The sequence below is a fragment of the Athalia rosae genome, chromosome 6, assembly GCF_917208135.1.
Source record: "Athalia rosae chromosome 6, iyAthRosa1.1, whole genome shotgun sequence".
Classification (NCBI taxonomy): domain Eukaryota; kingdom Metazoa; phylum Arthropoda; class Insecta; order Hymenoptera; family Athaliidae; genus Athalia; species Athalia rosae.
This window is the reverse complement of record NC_064031.1, coordinates 3,691,669-3,709,990: the sequence shown is the minus strand read 5'-3', so window position 1 is coordinate 3,709,990 and position 18,322 is coordinate 3,691,669. Positions and strand designations below refer to the sequence as shown.

General features: G+C 40.5%; 1 protein-coding gene across 3 annotated transcripts in view; it reads right to left on the bottom strand.

Annotated features, from left to right (window-relative positions):
- LOC105686036 (lachesin-like) overlaps positions 1–18,322 on the bottom strand; it is a 66,363-nt gene that overhangs the window by 10,481 nt on the left and 37,560 nt on the right. Inside the window, exons 1-5 of one of the 3 annotated variants that reach the window (XM_048656468.1) lie at positions 11,830–12,098; positions 10,910–11,070; positions 3,672–3,857; positions 3,356–3,548; positions 2,975–3,103 (exon numbers count right to left, since the gene is read on the bottom strand). In XM_048656468.1, the coding sequence (XP_048512425.1) occupies positions 2,975–3,103; positions 3,356–3,548; positions 3,672–3,707 (358 nt within the window). In that variant the 5' untranslated portion in view covers positions 3,708–3,857; positions 10,910–11,070; positions 11,830–12,098. Of the gene's footprint in view, positions 1–2,974; positions 3,104–3,355; positions 3,549–3,671; positions 3,858–10,909; positions 11,071–11,829; positions 12,099–18,322 lie in introns of those variants that run through there. The other 2 variants (XM_048656466.1, XM_048656467.1) reach the window with 2 other exon arrangements.

Here is an 18,322-nt window from a genome sequence, read left to right as displayed (position 1 = left end):
GCATCTCGCCCCTCGTCTCACCCCCCTTCTTTTACAACGCGCGCGTTGGTACCGCAAAATTATGCAAAAGAAATATAAGAAAAGAAGGATGAAACGGAAGGAAGGAAGGAAGGAAGGAAGTGAGGAAGTAAAGAGGAGGAAGCCTTTTCTGTTTATATAGTTTCACCCCTCGCCACACACTTCCTACCCAAGTTTTATATATATCTTTTCGCGATGGATATCGCTTGTCTGCAACGTCGCCGCGGTCGTTGCGTTTCTTATACGATAATGCGACGTACATGACTGCGAATGTTTTTTTTAATCTATGTTTATTTATTTCTTTCCTCCTCTTTTCGCACTCCCTTTCAAAACCAACCCTTTTGTCTATGACTTTCTATGGCATAGTCGTTCTGGTCGCGCATTGAAGACAAAACTAAATAAAAATCACCCTCTTTCGCACTTTTTCCCAACTCTAGTCTCGTTTCTTTTTGCTTTTTTTCTTCGCGATCGCAAACTACAAGCCGACGGCTATTTTTCGGAAAACTAAATAGAAATCCTTTTTCGAATTCATTCGTCACGGCCATTTCGTGACGATGCATCGAATTCCGATCGATCAACGAAATTGGAAATTAGAGAATTCTTTTTTTGAGGTAGGCAACGACTGGGATATCTCGAGTACACCGGGTATACCTACGTGGTCCTGAATTGCAGTCTCGCGTTATTTTCTAGATTCCCGTCGTCGATCTCCTCACCTTTATTTCGTCCGACTAACGAGGTGAGAGGGGGGGATGAATTTCGTTGCCGGTGCTATAAAAACTGAGAAACTGGGGAGGAGCTGAAAAATGGAAACTGGAAAATGCAAGGGGAAAAGGGTGTGCCGTCGAGTTGGTTACCGAGAAAAAGAAGCGGAAGTGAGGACGAAAAAAGACACAGCGACAGAAACCACTCTTTCTTTTTTCTTTCATTCTTTCGACCCATCTTTCTTGCGGAAAAAAAATTATAAATACATTTTTTTTCTCCTGTTCATCCTTTTTCTCCTATTTTCTCTCTCCCTTTTTTTTCCACAGTTGCTGTTAAATAATATTCACCGTATCTGTGCTAAAATTTCCGAGATTTCTAAGTTCTAAGATTTCCGAAATTCACCTTTTTTTTTTTGATTTTTTGAGCTACCCTGTGCATAGACGATAGTTACACAGCGTGTGATGTAACGAGAGTATAACTGCGGGAACTATTCCCACTGGGTAGGTAAAAACTAGCGTAGAGAGAGGTGGGCCAATTTTTCTTTTTCTTTTTTTTTTATGTTTAATCCTTTTTCTTTTTTAATTCCACGCTGCGAAGTTGTGGCATGGAAATTTAATACGGAGAAAAGAAAAGTTTTCTTTCTTCTTCGTTAAGCACGTGTCGCCTGAAGATACGACCTCTCCTATCTCGTGTGAGGTTGTGTATAATGTATCACATAAATCTAATTTATTTGTACCCCGTGTGTATCGAGAACTATGCGAGAGATAGCTTATTTTCATTTTCAATTTCAATCTCAATTTCACCCACGTTTTCTTCCGTGTAATTTTTACTGACTCAATCACGACGGGTATTCCCTGAATCTCCATTCAAGTTCTGTATGAGAAAATTCTGATAAGATATTGAGAGTTCTCCGATGACTCGACAAATTTTTTCGATCAACTTTTACTTTCAAAATCAGTTTTTTCGAGATAATGTTCACTACTTTTATTTCACCTCCTTCACGGATTGCCGTTAACTCGGTTCTTCAGCTTCTCCTTAGTAATTAGGGCGGTTTTACCGGGGGTACGATATAACAATATTTCCCAATCTAGAAAATAATCCCGCAAATTACTCCATTAAAGAAAAAAAAAAAAAAAAAAAGAGAGAAAGAAAATTGAATTTCAAATCAGTTTTAGCATGTACACGATTTTCGTTGGTAGTAAAATGAAAATGAAAAAAAGATAAAAAGAAGAAAAGTGTTTTCCTCTCCACTTCGAAAATGAGTCGCGTTAATTTTAGAGCTTCTTTCCTTTATCGCGAAATGAGACGACGTCGACGATTTTGGTTGGTTAATTTCACTTTCCTTTTTCTATTTTTTTTTTTTTTACTACTATTACTGTTATTATAATTATATATATTTTTTTTTTCCTTTCGTCCAATCGTTCCAGTTTGCCGTTATATCGGCGAGTCGTGACTCTGCAAGAGCCCCTCCGAACCTTTTTCTCGAACCTCTTTTTAAACTTGTGCGCCCGCGGTGAAATTCTGTTGATTTTGAGACGTTCGTTTCTTACCCTCCTTATCCTTTTTTCATCCCCCGTCTCCTTCCTACCGCCACCCTCACCGGATTAAATGAATAAAAACCTCGACTCTCATGGAAACCTGCAAGGGTTGGTAGTATCTTTAATTTTTCTTTCCCTCTTTTTTTTTTCGTTCGTTACATTTACTTTTTCAATTTTCATTATCATCGTCCAAGGGTATCCACACCGTCGTTGGTACTTTGAAAGGGCGTGTTGTATTTATACATTCGACGTCATAGAACCTAGATACGAAGTATAGACAAAGAGTAGAGAGACTCTGCAAAACCAAGTTACATCGCGGAACTTTTAGTAACTAGCCTGGAGACGTGCCCGGAAATATGGTCTGGTATACGATATGCGGTTCACGCTTTTCCTTCATACGTATGCATTTCATAAATGTACTTGATTATTTTCATATATATATTTTTTTCTCTTTCTCGTTGTACGATTCTACAGTTGAAACACCTTTTTTTTTTTTGTTCCTTCACACCGAGCTTCAGAGCTTTTCTTTCTATCCAATAAAAGTGACGAAGGAAAAAGAATCAAGGAAGTCGAACGCGCGTATTAGAAAATTGAAACGGTGGGGGGGAGAACGGATATGGAAGTCCTGCGAAAGTTATTGATAATGATGCGCACCGTATGCAAATGTATTTAAGTAATATCATTTTTGTTCTTTTCATTTTCAAGGTTTTACCCACAATGAACGTGCAGCATAATGCGTTTGCTGACAGATGGTGGTACTCCGTTTGCGGCTATGCAAAGATATGCGCCCATTTCACTCCTCGTTACTTTAGACAACGTGAGAATTTCACCCTCGGCCGAAGGCGCTGTAAAAACAAAAAAAAAAGGTAATAAACAAATAAACAAAAGGAAAGAGACGATAACGAATTGCAGAAATTACAACGCATGGTTAAGAGCAGCGTGAATTAAAATTCTTTCAAATCTTTTCCAACAAATTTTTACGCACTAAAAAATTGGATTCTAAATTTTTTTATAATTGAGATGATTGGATTCAAATTTTTGTTTTTTTGATAGTTGAGTCTTTAAACGGTTTCGAAGAAAATCTTTTTGGCACTAACTTCTTGTCTTTCCCGACGCACCAGCCCTCGTGATTATTTCAGCTTCATCTTCTCGTTTCCACGTAATTTTTGGTTTCGGGTAACCCCGTGCTTTGCATATTAGCTTGGCCGAGCCACCCTCCGGTACCATTAAATCGCCGCTAGTTTCCTCGTAGACGATGTCCGGCGGTATTACAACCTCCAGATACGCGCTCTGATGGGAAAAAAATAGAAGAAAAGGAAAAGAAAAAACGAACGAATCTGATTTCTTTATTCACCCCTCGAGTTTTCTCGAAACTGAACAGTTGGAAATTCGGCCATACGACCGTCGACTTACCTGACTTTTCATCGGGTTCGTGTTGACCTGACACATGTAAACACCGCGGTCCTCCCTCCTGGCACCGCGAATGTTGAGAGTCCAGGTGTTGTAGTCGTTGTGAGTCACCGACAGTCTCGCGTTGTTGGTGATGACGTGTTCGTGGATAGCGAGGATCGCCTTCGTGTCCGCTTTTATCCAGGCCACCTAATCTCACACACCCTTTTCTTAGTGAACGGTGTAAAACGAAAGCACAAGTGAAAAGGGCGATAACCCGTCGAGTCGTCGTCGGGTAAGACGACCTGATTTATTTCGCGTCCTACGCAGTCACGTTTACTTCCCGTTTCGAAAGAGGGAAGGATCGAAACGAACGATTATACACGAAGCGAAAGCGATCGTCGGTGTTTAATTCGTCGGGGTAAGAAGCACCGCGCGCACCCTAGAATACCATATTTCTCATCCGTCGTAACGTAAATTTCTTCAAATTGCACATTCTCGTATGGATAAAGGACGGTATATTCCTTTATCTCATTTTTTTTTTCTTTTTTTCTTATCCTTCGACTCTCGAGCTCCGCGTTGCTCCATTTTTTTTTACATCCATCGGCTCTAGGTGTACCTGGATACCCCCAATAACTGGGGGGCGACGGTGGTTCTTATTGGCATCAAATTGAACCTTTGCCATGTCGAATATTTGACCTTTTGTCAGAGTGGAGAGGAGGGTATCTATCAACCAACAAAGAAGAGACGTTTTCCGGGGGTCGGTCGGTACATACGTACGTACAGGGAGTACATAGATAACCATATAAACCCATATAAAACCCATATACCGCCTACACAAGTCTTTTATATACATACGGCAAGTTCTTATCGATATTTCGAAAGTGGTGCGATCGCATTGAATACGCCGACCAGTTCGCGGCAGGAGCCTAGCGTTAGTATCGGTGGTGGTGGTTTGAAAAAGCTGGAAGGGAGGAACGACGGGGTGGCGTGAAAAAAAAGGGGTGCAAAAAGTGAAAAGGTGGTGCAAGGAACCAGCCGAATGGCCTTGCCGCTCAGGGGTAGCTTTCCAAGGTGTGAACCGCCCGTATATCTGTGTGCGGTGTTTGGTAGCGACGCCATCCCCCTACCACCTCGACGAGTGCCTTCCCACTTATAATACATTACGCGAGATGGTATAACCCTTTCCACCCCCAGTTTTCCTACTTAGCTACCCCCATTCAACCGATATACTATAGGTATATCCCGCGTACTCGCCACCCTCTTGTACCTTATAACTTACACCACTCGACGATCTTCGCTGCCCAAAACATACGTATGTAGCCGAAATTAATTTTTTTGTTCAGTTATCTGTGTTCGCCACGAAAGATATTGTTTTTTTTTTTCTCGTCCACCGGTGTGAATTTGGAAGTTCGTTCGATCTTGGGGTTTTTCGTTTTGTTTTATTTATTTTTTTTTATTTTTATAAAATGAGAACTGGAACAACGAAGGAAAGAAAACTATCGAGACGGATTTCGATATATTTTTGCGGAATCGGTTTTTCGGAGCTGTTTCGATTCTGCAGCGATGATTTTGCGTGCAGGGGTAACTCTTTCCTCGAATGTACGTATGTACGTATCGCGTATACGTATACAACGTTCTATATACTCGGTTTGTGTGTACCCTGCATCGCAGACACCTTTACGCATATCTCCTCTGGCTTCATTCGCGACCTCTTTCATATGCAAACCATCTCGGCACGCTATTGTGGTGCATTGTGGGATCTCTGTAAATTCGCGCCAGGATATTCCCGAACCCGCGGATTCTGATCCCGCCATCTGCCTCTCTCTCTCTCTCTCTCTTTCTCCGTAAGTTCTCCTCTTTTGCATCTCGTTTATTTCACTCTCCTCTTTTTGATACCATCCTCTCTTTCTTCCTCCCTCACTCTCTCCTTCTTTCTTATTCCATTTTTCAATTTCATGTTTTTTTTTTTTCATTTGCTTTTTCACTTTTACTTCTACCCATTTCTTCTTCACCCCTTTTTTTTTTCATTTACATATCTTCTCCGCATTTCGCTCGCTTCTTTCTCATCTTCTACACTCCTTCGAGGCGAACGGGTCAAAGCTTGAGTAATTATATCTGTACAAATAACATGTAAATTCAAGCAAACGTCTTACCCATCGAATATCTTTTTTAATTTTTTTTTCATACTTTCATTTTATCCCGACCCACCCGGTAGACTCGATATAAAATGCACGTACCTATACCCTTCAGGTTTTATAATCGTACACGAACGGAGTAGGTTGTACGTAACGATCTTCTATATTGTATTTTTATTTCACTTTTACTTTTTTGCTCTATTTCAATTTCATCCATTTTTTTTTTTTTTTCTTTCCCCACTCGAGAATCGCGTACCTAAACGCATATGTGCGATAATATACGTGACCGGATTTACAGCAGGTCAATATTTCCCTTTATCTTTTTCTTATAGTTTTATTATACTCAACTTTCATGGGCAATAAAAAAAAATTTCCTCTCCAACCCTTGTCATTTCATAGGTAGATTCGTGGCATTAGATATTATATCGTTATACCTCATATGCCTTGTACGCTTATATACATTCTTTACGTATGTGAATAATATTAATAATAATAATTTATGTGACGCGGTACATAGGTGTATGGGCATGTGACAATTTACCTATACTTACGATCGAACATGCTCATGCAGCCTTCAATTTATACATGCTTGATTGGGCATGCCTCAAGGGTGGGGTGGGGGGATAGTTTTTTCCTCTCATAATTACGTACCCAGTTTGTTAATTAGTTTCTGTTTTTTTTTCTTTCTTTTTCTCATTATACTAGCATCTGTACGCCGCAGATCGATTTTTGTCGAATTCTCTCCAAGATGATAAAAAATCTGACTATCGTCTCTTTTCCTATTCAATAAAAAACGACATTCGCTACATTTTCAAAATACAATTCGCATGCCCTTTCAATGAATTTTGGATTTTGGCGAACGATCTCGTCGGCCTTTTTCTTCGTGATTTCTTTCACCGTAGATCGTCGACCACGGAATCTGTAGCACAGTGTAATCGAGATAAGGGTTTCTTCCTACTTTTTTTTTCTCTTCACGCGGAAAGTATCGCGAGGATTATAACGACTTCGGAAATACGTGTCGTTTAGATGCGTCCGCGTGGGTTGCCCTTACAGACCTTATACATATACGTGTATAATACCTAAATACCTATATAGTTGTACGGTTAGAGGTAAGCAAGCAAGCATCAGCTTGAAATGCGGTGAAATCCTTCGAAGCACTTTTTGAGTTTACGGGTTCTGCTTATACTAGCGACGACGGGTTAAAGTGGTGGCTATGGGCTATGAATAAGGTATTTAGAAGCCATAACATCTTACTGCAGGCCATTACCTCCTTTAACTGTATTATATTATACGTCTTGTTATATCCAAACCCACCAGCTGTTTGTTCTTTTTCCTTCCCTTCGGTTAATTTTTTTCTTTCTCTTAGTTATATCGTTTTTCGTTTTATATCGTAACTTCTTTTTTTGTTTTTTTTTTTTTTTTTTTTTGTTGTCCTCTTTATCTCATCACGATGCACTTTGATAAAAAAAAAATTATATTCTCATCACACACACGCCATATGCATATAATAGTGCAGGGACTTAACGGCTAGGGTGGGTTGAAAAAATTTTTTTTTCAATTTTCTCAGCATGGAGGCAGAATCGGTAACTTATAAGAAAAGAAAATTTTTCTAATGTGAAAAAAATTTTTTACTTGACATTTTGAAGTAGCCCACTCGTTTTTTTGAATGAATAATTAATCAAGTGGGGTACTTTCAGCAATAAAATTTTTTCCACCTAATGATTACTCGATCGATCGCATGAGATTTGGTACAAATTTGAGGATATCTCGAAGGGAAAAAATAACCAGCTCAGGAATCCAAATCTGAAAACCAAAATCATCTTACTTATGCAATCGATCAAGTACCTAATCATCAATTATTCGCTGTTGGAAGCAGAAAAATTATAAGACTTATCGATTGGTTTTAGTCGTAGACCCACTTTGCTTCGTCGCAATCCATGCATGGGTCGAAATATTCGAATTTCTCGGTCTACGAGGCAGTGCGAGCTTAGCTGGAGTCAGGTAGCCACGAGCGAGGGGTCTTGTTTTGAGGCGTCACCTCTGCTCAGCCCCCAAGGTGACGTCTCACAACAAAGCGCTACGCTGCTGGCTACCTGACTCCAGCAAAGCTCGGGCTCCCCGATCAACTTCAATTCTGAGTCAAAAGAAGAGCACGTCATTTTTTCATTTTATGCTTGAATTACAAAAATAATAGGAAAAAAAATTTTGAACAGTGAACGAGTAAAAAACAATCACAATCGACAATTTTTAGATATGTTCTATGATTTTTGACCAAAAAAAAAATTATTTTGCTGGAAGTACCCCACTTGATTAATTATTTATTAAAAAAAAACGAGTGGGCTACCTTAAAATATCGAGTAAAAATTTTTTTTCACATTTGAAAAATTTTCTTTTTCCGCCCCCATGCTAAGAGAATAATAAAATTTTTTTTCTTGACCCCACCCTATTAACGGTATCTGAATAATGTTCATTTACTAATATATTATTATACGTGATATGTGGATCAAATTTTCGTGCCGAAGCTTAAAAAGCCTCCATAAGCTTGGATTAAATGTATAATATGTGCACAATCTATTATACAATATACCTACTTATATGTATATTATATATATATAATTTTTACTTTTTTTTTAATTATTTTGTTCTTTCAAATTTCATTTTCATTTTCAAAATCAGATCAATCGTCGGCCATCTATATAAATTTACAAAAAGCTATTATGCATTCTTGGTCATCGTACGTTGTACAATATATATTTCTACCCCCCGCCTGTTTTTTACTGTATTTTTATTTATACCCACGTTTATATTATTCAATTGGCTAACGATGATAATCGTGGACCATTAATTATCGAACTGACCAATTTTTACTCAACACCCGCGACTTCCTTGTTTTATTTGTACATTTTTAAATCCAGCGTATCGCGGGGTCGTTAATTTTTTTATTTACGGCCTTGTCTCTCTGTCATCGACGTGGAAATTAAATTTGAAAATAAAAGTAACGAAACAAAAGGAGAGCTTTTCATTTCTATATACATGGAAATTTATTCGCTCTGTACGTAACCGTTGGTTTTTTTCCTCCATAGATGCGTGTGCATCGTTGCATCGATTGGTTTCAACGATTTTTTTCTACTTTTGTTCGGAGTTGTAAATTACTGTTCGTTAACGATACTCCGCATATTATTTTATGTCCGGCGTTCGCGAAAAACGAAAAATTTCACATTCGTTTGTATTCTCTTTCTTTTTTTTTTTTCTCTTTTTTTTTGTTTTCAATTCTAAAATTCTGCCGTTTCAACGCGCAAATGAGGTCGTGGAATTTCTCTCGGATTCGCCCGACGCTTGGCTTGTAATTCTGTCTGCACATTTTTTGGTAACGAAGAGTTAAAGCACCTCTGCCCCATTTCGCGTGGCTATAAAAAATTTCTCTTTTTTTTTTTTTTTTTTCCACAAACAAAAAGATGATTTTAATGTTCGAACTTTTTTTTCTCTCTTTCATCAACAACCGTGTCGCGATTTTATTGGCCAAAGAAGTAAAAAATTTATCATTCAAATCTCAGATGAATTGCAACAGATGCCACCGTGCCTCATAAGGTGCTGGAGGTTAATAAGATGGAAGTAATTCCCGAATCGCGTTCGAACGATTTATTTTCATATTAATAAGATTTTTTATGTACTTTCGATTCCTCTTGAATTTGAGGATTTCTTTTTTTTTGACTCTTGTTTTTTAGATAAACTTTGAATTTATTCATAACCAGATTTACACGAATTTTTTGAAGTAACTTTTTTTTGCTGGTTGATTTCCTTGTTTAAATTTTCCTTTTTTTTTAAATACGGTTGCAATTAGTATATTATATTGCAGTAGTTGGATATCTACGCAGGCCATGGAATTGTGTATATAATATATATTATGTGCATAATATATAGTTATATATGCAATTTTCAAAATTTCATAAATCGACTAATATATCATCCGGGTTATACGTGCAATTTCATAAGTGCTCCATGGGAATACGTGAAACTTGATATAGGTGTAACAGACGCCGATCCGAACCAATCATAGACATGGTCATCCAAAAGTAAAAAATTAGCGTACATTTAATTTTATCATTTTATTAGAAGAAAAATTATAAGAAAAAGATTAACTGAATGGAGATGTTTTCTGAATCGCTTTCTCAAAGAAAATAAAATGAAACAAGAGAAAGAAAGTCACTCGAAAATAGAGCAATTCGGAAGGCAAGTTGGTTAGAGAACGATTTTTGGATGCGACTCTGAATGAACGAAAAAATGACGGAATGATTATTTTTTGTTTTCGGAAAATCTTCATCGATATCTCATACATGAGATGTGAGCCTTTGATGGAATCAAAAATTTCACTGAAAAAAGAAACCAAGAAACAAAATTCAGAGAAAAAAGAACAAGAAAAATGTGAATGAAGAAATAAAACATATGATAATTGTATCGGTCGATATAAAGTCCGGTAAATCGAACCCGCACATGGTACAATATGTATGTTGTTTTCGAAGTTTTTTTTCAAATAAAACGATCAAACTTGATTATATTTTTATTTCAATTCATTGTTCTCATCATTAACTGAGTCTAGAGAATTTCGTCTAGACCGCGTTTCCAATTTTTGAATACAGTAAAAATCCAGATGCAGTAATTGAAATTTTTTTTTATCTCTTCAAACAACAATCCATTCGTATACCCGGTGCTGCAATTTACCCGAATTTATACAACTCACGAAATAGCAAGGTTAGTTATCTCCTGATTTCGAGATGATAGATTTTACAATACAGTTATGATAAAATTAATTAACACCCATAATCTCTCAATCAGTTGAAACAATTCGATAATTAAATATTACGTACAAGTCAAAAGACCATGCTCTGTCGGAGCGGCGATGGTGATGGTGCATTTGTACAATTTGATCGCAAAATCATTATCTGTTCTTTCAAGAAGGGGTGGTTTTTTTTTTTTTAACTTTTTTTTTCTTTTTTTTTTTGGTCTCAATTCTTTATACAATGCAGTGCTGAAGATGCAGCAGGCGCGCGTAGAATGCAGTGAGTAGAGAAGTGCAGGTGGATCAAGTTGGGGTCCTTAGTGGACGTTATTTGGTCAGATATTTACCCGGGCCTTGGAGCCTGCACCGTGATCGCCACTCGCAGAGGAGGAAGAACTCACCCGGTTTCCACCCAGGTTATTAACCACACAGGTGAAGGTCGCGTCCCGTCCCTGCGGGATCGTCACGTTCTCCAGGGGGTACAGGAAGTCCGGCACGAACCCCGTCGCTGAAATATTGAAAATCAAACAAACATTTCGTCACTTCGGATATCTTGGATCGTTTTCTTCTCTCATCTATCGTTTGTTCACTGAAAATTTGAAGCTATGGTTCTCCTTTTTTTTTTCTACGTTTTATTGAGATCGTAAAAAATTGAGAGGTGGTATAAGCTACGTCTTCGGAATATTCGGGATCGTCGCTATCGCGAGTGTCGTGTTCCATTCGGCTTTCGACGAAAAAGACGACGATGCAAAAAAGGCAGAAGAGAGAGCGCGAAGGAACGAAGAAAAAAGAAAATGATATTTGTTTTTAGTTTTTCCCTTTTTTTTTTTTTTTTTTTATTTATTTTCATCGAAATTAGATTGACGGTTTGATACGACGACGCACACGTGTGTGCCATCTGATAGCCGTATAAATACATTATATATCGGGGTGGCAGCAGCACTTTGTGTACCGATGTATACATATATACGTATAGGTATAATATCTTATACCTGCCACTATTCCTCTGGGTATATCCAGAGGTCGGTTGTCAGTCTGAAGGAAAGAATAAAAGTGTAAGGAAAACGAAATTAAGCTTTTTCGTGTGTTTTGTACGACATACATTGTACATCTAGTCGCGTTTGTAAAAAGCCAGAAGAAGTAGAAGACGACAAAAAAAAAAATGATATCCAGTCGATATTCTGAGCGATAAAAAGAAATAAGTATATCAAAAACGTTGGCAATGTTTCGTAAGGAATAGTTGAGCAAAAAAAAAAATTCTCATCACCTTTTCGATGTCCGGTCTTTGGAAATCGTCTGAAAATTATCCCGTCATCGGAGGTGATTATTTCCAGGGGTGTGACGGCGCCGATTTTTCTATTCGTTCGTCGCGTAGGGAGGTTCGTTGTTCGCTGTGCTTTTCGGTCTGTACCTGACGCGGCGAGCCGCGTCGCGACGCCCCGGCAAGCACGCGAGGCGACGCGGACGCGGGGCAACACACCTACCGTCGGCTGAATTTTACGAGGGTATTTGCACGGGCGCAATATTTTACACGCCACTTAATGCCGGGTCACGTTTCGGCTCGCCCAACACCCATCTATGAATCAAACTACATTTTAAAGATTTCCATCCCTCTTATATACCGCGCTCCTGCAACCCCCGAGATAAAGCGAATGCCCGCGCTCCCGACTTACGTCCTCCTCGATCGAAGAACCCGATTTTCTCGCCTCTCCGATTCTCCTCATCTCTCGTTTCACCCCTTTTTTTCTTTTCTGGTATAAAAAGTGATTTGCGAAAAAAGGGTTGATTTACGAAAATTTCACCTGCTGCCTCGCGTTGTAACGAAATTTCGAAAATGCATTCGAAAAATGTCAAGCTTTCGCACGAAGTGGATTTTTATTTTCAAATTTTCTTTCCGTTCTCCGCTTGGTTTTTGCCTCCTTTCTCCTCCTGCGCGTCCCTTAAGGCGCGGTTTTCAGCTGACGCGATATCCGATGTGCATGATATTTCCTCGGGAACTTTCATGGCGCGTCGCGGGCGGACCGCTTCACGTAACTATAATATATCGGAGGGGTAGGTACGAGAATGAAATAAAGTGCGAGATACCGTACAGAAATTTACCGATAGGAAAATACCTCTCCACGTGGAAGATCCGTGTGTCCTTACACAGGTACATATATTTACACCCGATGTACATTTGTGCGTTCGAAATCAATCTTCGTAATTTTCTTCTCTTCTTTTTTTTTATTTTCATTTTTTCTGTTCACAGCGAATGAAAACCGTGATCAGAAATGGAAATTGAATTATATTTCTTCCGTAGTGCACGGTGAATTTATGTGGCTAATTCGGAACGGACAAAATTAAGACTTTAACTCGATTAAAAATATCTCTCGACGAGTATTCGCGAGATTCTTTTCTTAGCGTGTAATAAATTCATCCGAATGTATAAATATGGTTGCCCGGCGAGATTTTTTTTTCTCTTTCTTTTTTACCGAATCTTTCTCTCGATGTATTCTTTTTTCCCATCACCCTCGGGAAGTTGTACTAATCCGGTTGAACGAAAGGACGGTGGAATTACAACTGCGAATAAATAAGTTCGATAATAATTATTTCATTCTGTTTATTTTATTCGTCTGTTTTTCATGGGACGTACACGTACATATCGGAACGTGGGTGAAACGTTTTTATCGAACTCTCGAAAGTGATATCGTATCTGCAAAGAGAGAGAGAGAGAGAAAAAAAAATGTGAATCCCGTACACGATTTTACCCTAATTTCAACAACCTGTCGTTTGCAAGTCGAAAGCTCTAGTCGACCCAAGTTTCCCCAATAATTCGATTCATAGTATATCTCCTCCTCGGATATCGCCCCCTTCACATAAACGCGATACCGTAACGGTGATTCCTTTTTTTTTCTTTGGAAGAATTTTTTCCATCTCAAGGTCTTCCAAAAATTCGAAACCCATATACCAATTTTCAATTTCCGCTAAATAGGAATAACTAAAAACGGTCGAGTCGTGTAATTTTTAATCTTTCATTCGATTACATTTGGACAAATAATTTTCCACCTTCTTGACTCTCTCTCTACGTACTCTCTAAGTATATATAACACGTTGCAGTAGCTACTACGTCGACCCGTTCGCGTCGCCCCGAATTAACTTTGTCGAGTGTGACAGGTAGACTGATATCGCCGTGAGTTAAACCGATCTCCCACCGCCCTCCCTCTACGTACTTCCACTTCCTGCACGATAAAAAGCTATACAGTTATATACAAGCGTGTATACCGTTTACCGTGAGAGCTCTATGAACCCGAGTGTATAGTATTACGGACATAACGGTCGAGCGCGATAAAAATTCTTTGACAGATTCGATCGCGCGAATTTACCGATCCGGCAGGTGAAATTCGACGTGGTACGAGTTGGACGGGTTCGCGACCCAGTTAAAATTATAATGTACTTTTTTTTTTCACACGTAGCGGCGCGGGTTTTAATTCATCAGCGTTGATATCGTCGTCATTATTTTTCGCGTCTTTTCTTCGGAAACGTGTACGACTCGCCAGCAATTTTCCCGAGTTTGTTTCCGAGGCGAGGACCCGAGACGTAGGTAAGACGTACGCGAGGTGATCGACGCCGGCGTCGGTCGGTCTTCGGCGGCCCCAAGAGGACGCGGAGATGCGGCTGTGTAGCATCTAGGTAGAGAGGCGAGAACGAGGAAAACGAGAAAAAAAAAAGGAAGGTTACGGAAAAGAGGGAGACGAAAGAGGAGGAAAGACATCCCGCGGGAGACGTCGGATAGCGCGTTATACCTTCTCTCGACCCCCTGCGACCCCTCGCGTGGACGACCCTCTTGACCCGGGCTGACCCCCTTCCCCCCGCTCCCTTTCCTCCTCCCCGCCAGTCGGTCACTCGGACGACAGCGATGGCTCCGAACTGCCCGCGAATTTCTCGTTCGACGTTTCGTCGCACGCCGAAGATGGGAAGAAACGGAAACGCGAACCACCCGGTGGAAAGTCAACCCTGGCGGCGGACGATAGCTGTCATTATTTTCATCACCTCTTTCGAATGAATTTGGAGAGTTTAGTTTTCAAATATTAACGCTCCACGAATATGAGTGAAACGTTTCAATAAAAAATCCGATGAAAATTTCATCCTATCCCGACGTCCGATTTATAAATAAAGTTATCACACGAGATTCCCGTATGGGTTTCACCCCCCGGAAAATGGATATACGGAGTGAACGTGAAATCAATAGTTTTTACGCGGTTCGAGCTACAGGACGTAGCCTTATAGGACGTAGACTTTTAACGAACATTGCATAATCCTCGATTAATTTTTTGTCCTCTCGGTAAACAACGGGTAAGCAACAACGCCCCATACGTGCGCGTATAATACATCTTAAATTCTGATCTTTTATACAAGGGTCCGCAATAATATTTTCGTTCACTTTTTCTTTTTTCCCTTCCCTCCCCCTCTACGGATGTCTCCGGGTCTGACAGGTGCGCGACAGTCATCCCCCGGATCCCAATGTAATCGCACAAATACCTCGGTGATCTCTGGAACAGACGTCACGCGCTCTCCAGACTCATCCCTGCCCCGCTCCCGCTCCCCCTTCCCTCTCTCTCCTCAGCCGTCGCATCTTTCCCATTTTTCCCCCCAACGGATCCTCCGCAGCTCTCCCATTTTCGCGCGCGCGTTCTCCCAACGTTCCTGACGGAGAGTCGCGTCGGCGACGTTCTCCCTCCAACCTCCTCCCCCTCCCCCTATTCCTCCTCCTCCTCCTCCTCCTCGGCGTCCCACCACTTTTCCCGACTCGACTACGCTGCGGGCAAAACTTTTCGCGCCAAATCGAGTTAGGAGTTCGACTCAACGAGGAATTAAGGCAAGGCCCTTGAACGCCTCGGCTAATTCCATTTCATTAAACCGTAACGATTAACCGTTCGGCAGCGTGCGCCACGCGAGCCGGGAAATAACAACGATATTGATAATAACGATACCGACGTTACGGTAACACCGGCAATTTACGACATTGGAAATAATTATTATCGCTGTTATTATCGTCGAGCAAACAACATGCGTGGGGAAAAAGTATCCTCGTCGCACGAGCTTCGTTAAGGCGATTAAAATTAGCGGTTCGAAAAAACGGTCGACGATTTTTCCCATCGTTTTGGAGGAAAAAAAAAAAATAATAATTGACGGAGTGTTACGTGCGCGAGAATTCGCTATCCGGAATTGCAACTTTAATTCGCGGAGAAGGGCGGTAGAGACGGCCGGACGTGTACCGCGATATCCAACCAAACCTTGCGCCCAACTACGGAGCGGCAAGAAGGGGTGGTTTAAAACTCACAGTCGCGCGGAAGCCCGCGGGGGAATCAGTCTGGACAGAGCGAAAATTCCACGAAAACAAACTCTCCCTCATTCCCTCCAGTCCAGACTACTCTCATCTACGGGGGGTTTCCCACCTTCATCCTAGGAATTGCACCCTTCAACTACTGGGGTAGTACGGAACGCGAGTCCTGCCGCGCTTTTCCCAAACTTACTCCCTGCGAACCTGCCTTCTATCTTTCTCGTTTTTTAATCTCTTCCTCTTTTTTTTTCCCCATTTCTCACTTTCTTCTCAGTTTCTTATCAATTCCGTTGGCGGCGAAAATTCCGACGTTGGCAAACGAGCGAAATTTGGAAAATCAATCCGGACGGACCACGGGGGAAACGAATTTTTTGGCCACCCCGTAGATCGACGTATCCGACTCACGTTATCGTCCGTGTAGCGTCCACGTTCGCGGGCTGCAGGTTTCGCAAGTGTGCGGCGTATAAGATCGAAGTGGATACGGTGTTGTTCCGCAGGGGATGAAGAAAAAAAAAAAAAGGAAGGAAGGAAGGTTATGGAAAGGGTCGTTGATGGCGGGCAGGTTTTCGCGGTGTACGTGGGACTCCGGTCAACGCGCGGTGGTCCTCGTTGATTGGATATGAGCAAACACGGTGGCCCTGCCGTTTCTATACTCGTTTCCGACGCCGCTCCCTGTACCTCGGTGTGCGCGCGGTGTAGGGAAAAATTTCAGAATCACGCGAATGTCATCCGAACGGTCTTCCGCACCTTCCGCGCCTGTACGTGCGGAGACGTGCAGATTGCGCCTGTTTCACGTACGCTTATCGGTACGCTGCCTTTTTCGACGACATTTTCGGCCCCCCCCCACCCCCCCCGAGGATCGAGTTTAACCCTCGAATCCGATCGCAACTCCCGCACTTCCCGTTGTACCCCGATTTTCTCACTTTCTGTTTCTATTTGCTTTTTTTTTTTCGTTTTGGGTTTCGGAATCCTGCGTGAGCTCGATTCATTTTGACGCCTTGTTTCTCAACCCTGACCGTTTTGGATTCGTTTTTTCATTTCTTCTTCTTTACTTTTGCATTCGTTTTTTCATAGGAAAATGGAAGTTTGTTTTATTTTCTTTTTTCAAGCGATTAGATGTCCTTTTTTTTTGTGTTCGCGGTTGTTTTCATTGCAGATTCTTTCACTTTACAAATTACTTCTGATTAGTTTATTCCCATCGTTAGCACGTCGGTGAAAGTTTCTTCTTTCTTTCTTTGTTCTTATCGTTTTATCTATTTATTTATTTTTTTTCTTTTTTCGTTTTATCGTTCCCTCACAGTTGTATCTATCTATAAGTTGAATACACGTTCGTTTAATTATGGTGAACACATACACACACGCGGAGATACTTTTCGCTAAACTTTATATTGATCATTTATTGTTTGCTCGTAAACTCCTTAGGGAGTTTAGTCCGTATATAACCATCTTATCCCATCACCTATCCAGAGAGATCTGTATATCTATCGTTGGTACTTTTATACCGTTGTCCTTCTCTTTTTCTCCGAGTCTTTTATTTTACTTCGTTCGGTATTTTTCCTTCGCTCTTTTTCTGTCTGTACCTACTTGTACTTTTTCAGAACTCCGGCACACAAGTAAAAGATAGTATTCAACTTTTCGACGTTCCTGCACCAATCACCTCGTTCGTACCGGCTCAATCATCTCTAGTAATTTTCTGATTTTTCCCTTCCCTTTTTCCGTTTCTAATTTTTCTGATTTTTCCTTTGGTCGGTCCGACGCGCGGCGTCCTACGGTCCGCATGAGCATGTTTCAGTTGGATTAAACTAATAATCGCGAAGCCGCCACTGGATTAACGAACGAACTGTCGATGCCACAGTGCGTTTGAAATACGGTTCACGTACGTGAGATTTTTTTCCCTTTTTTGCTCCCCCACTTTTTCCTATTTTTAGACAGGGTAATTTCCCTTTTTTTTTTTTTTTGTTTCTATTTTTCAGTCGTTACTCCCGTCTAGTTGTCTTCGTCAGCTGCCCGGATGTGCACTCTTTCGAACCCAGATTCATTCAATATTAACGAATGTTTCGTATCTTTGGAAAAAATCTCCGAAAATCAAAATTTTCATGATTTTTCAATGAGTACGCATTAATATTGGTGTTTTTTTATTCCAAAATTTTTTTGTACGTCTTCTATTTTACTTCTTTTTTCTCTGATATCGACCGATACCGAGTCTCATTGTCAGCAAAGAAACTAGATGGAAGACGTACAAAAAATCGAATCCTCGCACGAAGATCTTTGACTTTCGGGGGTCGTAAAAAATTTCCAGTTTCGTTCGATCCGCCCTAGAAGATTATGTACGCAGAGTTACATAAACCTATGTACTTCAGAGTTATGTGAAAATAATAATTTCCGAATTGCATAAAATCTTTATACACTGAAAGTTTCTACGGAATCTGTGAAATTATTA